This window comes from Echinococcus granulosus (assembly GCF_000524195.1).
Source record: "Echinococcus granulosus chromosome Unknown EG_S00164, whole genome shotgun sequence".
Taxonomy (NCBI): Eukaryota; Metazoa; Platyhelminthes; class Cestoda; order Cyclophyllidea; family Taeniidae; genus Echinococcus; species Echinococcus granulosus.
The window spans coordinates 24,031-30,373 of NW_020170544.1; the positions used below are offsets into that span (position 1 = coordinate 24,031).

At 46.0% G+C, this 6,343-nt stretch overlaps 1 protein-coding gene across 1 annotated transcript; it reads right to left on the reverse strand. All coding sequences in view use genetic code 11, as the record gives it.

Annotated features, from left to right (window-relative positions):
• Positions 1 to 9: 9 nt before the first annotated feature.
• Positions 10 to 2,846, reverse strand: EGR_09740 (hypothetical protein; the record flags this gene model as incomplete). Its single annotated transcript, XM_024498989.1, has 3 exons — positions 10 to 44; positions 97 to 903; positions 2,651 to 2,846. The coding sequence occupies 3 exons, from the start codon at positions 2,844 to 2,846 to the stop codon at positions 10 to 12; spliced, it is 1,038 nt and encodes a 345-aa protein (XP_024346590.1).
• Positions 2,847 to 6,343: the final 3,497 nt, after the last annotated feature.

Below are 6,343 nucleotides of genomic sequence, written 5' to 3' on the forward strand. Positions count from 1 at the left end.
TTCCGGATTTCACTGGCATTGTGCCATTTGACTCTGTTGATGGACTGGAAGTGGACAGGTCTTTCAAAGAAGCCGGGTCCTCATTCGGGGGAATACCTGATTCCACCAAAGTTTCTTCCTCGTCCATATCGTCATCTTCAAACGTGACCCCATGTTGAGAGTTGGCGTTAAGCCAGTCAAAAATATCCATATTTGAATCTCCGGACTCTTGCGCTGGGATAGCTGTTTGTGCCTCAACAGTTGGCGCTGTTGATTCCACTTGAGTCGAGTCTTTTTTGGAGGGAGATTTGGAGTGTTTGTGTTTTCTTGATTGAGATCCAGACGATTTCTCACCTGACTGTGTTGTGTCAGTTGCATCGACCAAATCTACGCTCCCTTTTTCCGGTTGTTTGGAAGATTCCTCATTTTCTGAATTTTCTAGTTCCTTATTTTCTTGGCCAACGGAGTCGGTGGCACTTCGGCGTTCGACTGAGTCGTCGTGACTAGGCTTCTCAACTTCCTCGTTCGGCACCAATTCTCGTTGGACCGGCACCTCTTGAACAACTTCAGTAGTTGAAGCCTTAATCTCCTGCGTACTCGCGGTAGAATCGGACGGTTCTTGTTTCCTTGACTCGGATTTAACTGAAGGTTCTGCAGCCTTAGGGCTAGCGGGCTTCAGACCCAATACTTCGCAATAATTCTCAAATGTGATAAAGCCAGTACGATCGGGATCAAAGAGCTCAGTCCAGGTGGTAACAAATTCCGCCTTGTACCTCTTCCGGTGCATGTAGTTGCGTAGATCATCAATGGTAATCACACCAGTCTTATCCGTGTCGATCGCGTGGAAGAATTCTAAAAATGCAGCCATGACTTCGCCCTCTTTAAAGGCATCAACAATGACAAATACAACGAAGAGAACAGTAGCTGCAGGGACAGCACCAAATGAATGCGAAACGTGGTCTCCTTAACCCATCATATCGAGCGTGGAGGCCTATTGCACTGCCATTGGCTGATGGTCAGTGCGCGTGCTTTGAAAGCATCGTATTGCCGCAGCGACACGTTGTAACTGCAATGCCATTGGTTGGTTTGGTCAATTGGTTGGTTGAATGGAGGGCTGGATGGCTGGATGGCTAGCCAGATAGCTACGTCCCCGTAATGCCACGTTGCTAGGCCCTCCACTCAGGTGCGATTTGCAATGCTTATGCGCCTACATCTACGCTTTAATTAAAGTGGCACATTTGTTGCCAAATAAGTGCTCCTTTCAAGCCGGTTGGTTAATTTGAGGGAGGTAAATCTAGACGCGGCTCCGAGAGGGCTTTGGTTTTACTGCTTTAAGTTGAGGCGAAAGTGTCTTTTTGTGGCGTCAGATTACAGAGTGTGTAAGCAGAAATATGGGTGTCGTAATAAGTCGAAAGGATTGGGTCCAAATGTATAAATTATTTGCCTTTAAATTAAAACTCTTGTAGGATGTTTTTAAAGTCAAATGGTTCTGTACATTAAATTTTACAAAAATGTATAAGCTTTGTATAACAATTGTATTTGTGTATAAGCGAGGGAAAGATGTTAACTTGGCTATTTCGGTTTGACAAGCTGGATGTCCTGACATGGTGACACTTAGTAAAGTCGTCTGCACTACATTATGCACCAATGAGAGAAAAAAACACCTTTGTATTGAAGACTTACATGCCAAAAAATAAAAGTTCATTCCAGTCGGCTTGTATGTCTTGCTTCGGAATGAGAAACACCCTCTTGTGTGGTAGTAGACTTTAGGAAAGTTGGAGGCCGCGAAAATGACTACATTGGTGCGACTGATGAAGATGGCTAGTGGGCCGCAGCCATTGGAAAAAGAGATGTGATTAAAAAAAACTTTCATTGGCATTCGAGATGACTTTGCCCAACAGAAGATGGCAAGCATTGGCTGTAATTAATGATAGGTAGAGGTTCATAAAAAATGCATCAAATAGTTGCCGCTCTGTGCCGATGACAACTCCGAATTTGGTGTTGTCATGTGAAACGATTATTATTGACAGGCTTGAAGTCGAGCCGCTGAAAAAAAAATTATCGCAACCACCAACCTTATCAATGGAAGAGGTTTTGACATGATTACAAGCGAAATAGCCTACAGTACAAATACACATAATTGCCTGCCGATTACGAATAGATGGATGGATGGATGCAGGATGGATGGATAGATGGATATAGGATGGGTCCAGAATGGATGGGAGGATGGATGGATCCGGGATGGATGAATGGATACAGGATGGAGGGATGGACTGAAATTCCTTTACAATCATTTGCAAAGCAAAATTTTGTTTCTTTCCCCATTTTCCCTCCATTTCCACCCATACAATGCATCCTCTTTCATTGCAGTTGGATAAATTACCCTGAGATACTTCTAAAGGCACAGTAACTACACTCCGTAGGAGTTAAAGAACAACAACCTTCTCCGCGTGTAAGCTTTGCGCAATTCTTCAACCCTTCTCCCTATCAATCATCGCTTTTAGATTTCCACGTGGGAATATTTAATTCCACTTAGCTACCCATTCTTGAGTTTGTCTTTTGCAAAAAAACGCCTGCCTCGTGGTACAAGGAGGAACCAATGAACACGTCTTATTTGAGGTCGTCTTCAACCTCAAAATGCAAACGCGTACTTAGCTAGCAATTTCCATACCGTGAATGTTTCCACGCTGTTCCGCTAAGCAGTGTACGAGAGCCCTCAGACAGACAGAAGGACGGAGGAAGAAGAGGAGGGACGGGTGGAGCCATGTTGCCTGTTGTGGATATTTCGTCTTCACCACTGCTGCGTCTTTATGACGGTTGTGTGCGAGTGTGGGCGCTTTGCGAGATTTTGACTGCTTCCCTTCCATTTTTCCTGTTTTTTCCCCTTCCAGGCTTTCCACATCATCAAATAATTGAGTTAAAGTATTATCATACCTACCACTGGACAGGCCGTTCCGTTTTCTCTCCGGCTGGCCCCTGCGGCAGCCTTGCAAAGTGTATTTCCATCAAGACACCGTGGTGGTGCTACACCCACCGGTAAGTTCCATTTGTACCGCAGTTAACCAGTGGAGATAACGTCGGGCCGATTTAATCTATCCACAGAGAGGTGAATATGCCCAACAGCGGTGGCAACCCATGCCTTCCGCAGTGTATGACGACCAGCAGTTGACCTCACGGGCACTCACGACCAGGGAATTGCTTCCAGCACTCAACCACAAGTCGCTGCTTGGTGGCTGTGATCTTGGCCTAATGACCTCCACCCAGTCAGTCCCATGAACGCTTTCAACTCTCACGTGACCTGCCAGATCCTTTCCATGTGCACGCTTGCTAACTAGAATCAATGACGAAGTGAATCACATGGATCTAGGTGGCTTCAGCTATCCCGATAAGTCCTTCCACCAGCGTGGAATTTGTGTGTCACCCAGTCCCGTCTGTTATTCGCCACAAATTTTTAAACGTCCCTGTTTAAGTGGAAGAGCATCAAACGTCACCGGTCAGGACTCATGTTAGAGTGGTTTTTGTCACCATGTGGATTTTTGACAACGTCTTACCCCTCAAGCCTCACACTGTGGCCAGTAGAGGCGTGTGTGAGGTCAAGATGGAAGTGCCTTTTATCACAGGTGTACCACAAAATTTAATAAAGTCGAATGATGAAAACATTTTGCGGGGTCTTTGTTGTAGCCAGCCACAATACCACGTTCCAGCAGGTTGAAACCGGTAAGATTGGTGTAGTGGCAGAACAAAGCACTGTAGTGGAATGCACCAAGTAATTTCTAGTGGTGTGACTCAGTTAAGGAGCTATGCACCACCCTCACAACTTTTCATTTGATGGAATTTGAAGTCAAAGTGTCAAAGACAACCCTTAGAAGGGCTTTCCGTAAGCTAGACTGAAAAGGAAAGGGGAAGTCGTGGATGACTGTACTGACAGCAGTGGGAACAGAGGTAGAGCTTGACGTGTTGGAGACGCGGCTACTCGTGGATGCTCCAGAGAGGATGAAGTCACCAATACGTTGCCAGCTCCATCACGTTCTCCACTCCAGCATCCAGATAGGCGCCTTCTCCCTGTTCTTCATTATCTTTCTCGTTCACTAAGCCCACTACCACATCGACAGAGCTAGAGGGAGGATGATGGTTGGTGCTGGACCGGGTGGATGTCCATGCAACCGCCTTAGTGGAGGTGGAACTGCAGCCTCCACTCATTGCCAGAGTAGTGGAGGGAATCAGAGGGGCTGAAGAATTGAAAATAATGGTACGACAGTCATCCGGATGGCGGAAAGGTTGGCCTACGGTGGAGGCAGCGACGGTGAGGTTGTAGGCGATCCTGGGTAAGAAATCGTCTACTCGCATGCCCCACATTGTCGGCAAGTTGTTGTGGCTCGCCTAACAGCGAATACAAATGAGTTCCGCACAAGTTGACAACAGGTAGCTGCAGGTTTCAAGAGCTGCTGACATCATTTATTGACAGAAATTTTCTTAAAAAGTAAGTTTTTGTATTCTAATGGGTAGGATAAATTGATTGGCTCCCTGCCCTACTGCCAAGACACACACCCTCATCATTTCATGTCGAAGCGACGATGTCTGCTCTGTGACGTGTCGTCGGGCGGAGACTGAATAGCTAGCCAAGAATTTATCATTGTCTAAAAAGGTCAAACAACTGTAGTCATGACTGATCCAAGGGCTTAAAAGAGAAACTTCTGCCATGGAATGAAAGTACCCTTCGCACAAGGCAATACGAGACATGGAGGGAATCGCAAATGTTAGAGCTGGATCTACTCGGTATGGTGGAAAATAAATGCATTCCACCCCCACTTTTACCCACTCAAAGAAATGCTTCTTTATGGCTTTAAGTAAAGAGTTGTTACAGGAGACAACCGTGAGTAAGGCAAGACTTGGACACCCAAATATTGTCTCCAATGGATGTTCATGTCAAACTGGGACTCTGGTACAGATGCGCGGCTACGCAGTTCGATGAGTAGCTGCGATCGTAGAAAATTTAGCAATACGACATTTGCTTTCAGACTGTCTGTTCCTTCCCATCATTAATGCTGATAAGTTGGCTTTTATAAGTGGTTTTGTCCTCCCTTTTTTCAGTAGGATTCGGACGTTGTGGCCTTTTTAGCACCTACGTTTCGACCGACTGGCGTTCCTTTTGAAGGCTGAATGGATGCAAGAATCAACGACAGGTGTCAAGTTCACTTCACTACGTCCATGATCGCTACTGGCACAGTTCTGCGCCATTCAAGTGTCACCGCTATTGAACCTCTTGTCTGTAGTGCCCTATGCATGGTACCTGCCACCACCACTCCATTACCTCCTTCCAAACCTGTCATTTCAAGCCTTGACAACCTCCGTGTATCTATGATTGTTGGCTTTTTTCAGTCTGTCTTTGTTCATTTTGAGAATGCAAATTCTCGGGACATCTTAAATGATAAAAAAGGGCACCTTCAGCACCCCCATGTGTCCAAATTTATTGGAAGTATCGAGCAATTTAGAGGTCTCTTTTTATGCTTCTCCCCTAGAAATGGACTTTTTAAATATTCTAGGGCTCTTTTACAGCTTATCAAGCAGTTAGAATTAAGCGTTATAAAGACCTCACTTTGTTCAACTAACGGAGGCCCCATGGGACAAGGAAAATGTTCATTTGTCAACAGAATCCGCCTTGATCACGTGAGGAATAAACCAACATTGAACCCCACCTCGGAGACGTAGTGAAATTCCGGTTGTTCCAACGTGCGTTTAACCGCGCTGACTGTTCGCTCCGGGCCAAGGGATTAAGATTTGGCCGGGACTTCACTCTCCCGGCTTTGCTCGGTAATGGCAATAAATCCTCTCCATCGGTATGGCTTTTTACGAGTCGGGGGGAGGGGGAGGGGGGTTGGGTGGGGGGTAAACACAGGGACAGGCGGTGGCAACGATCCAAGTAACGAGATGACTCCCATTTCCTGGGCTGGATGCCAAATCTGTGTGTGGACAGAAGGAAGGTGCCAGCGGTGATTTGTTGCCTCTGTAGTGTGGCCCTTTGACACAGGGATCAATCATGGAGGGTTGAAGGGGAAATCGCGACTACAGAGAGACCCGAGAACAGCAGATTTGATATTTTTTTAATGGTGACCTTATCCACACGGTCTCTTCAGTGTCCGTGGATCGTGCTCTTCTCTCAGCGGTTTCTTTTTTTCGGTCATGTTTACCGTCTTCTCCTTCCTCGATAAGTCATTCCCTCATATCAGTGTGTCTCATCAAAGCTTCGAGGCAATCTAGAGACACCGCGGGATCATTTGACTAAAGTAAATTGATCTGCTTTGCTTTGATGGAAACATCTTTCCATTCTCATCTTCCCCTTTCAGGTAATGACTGCTATACTTTC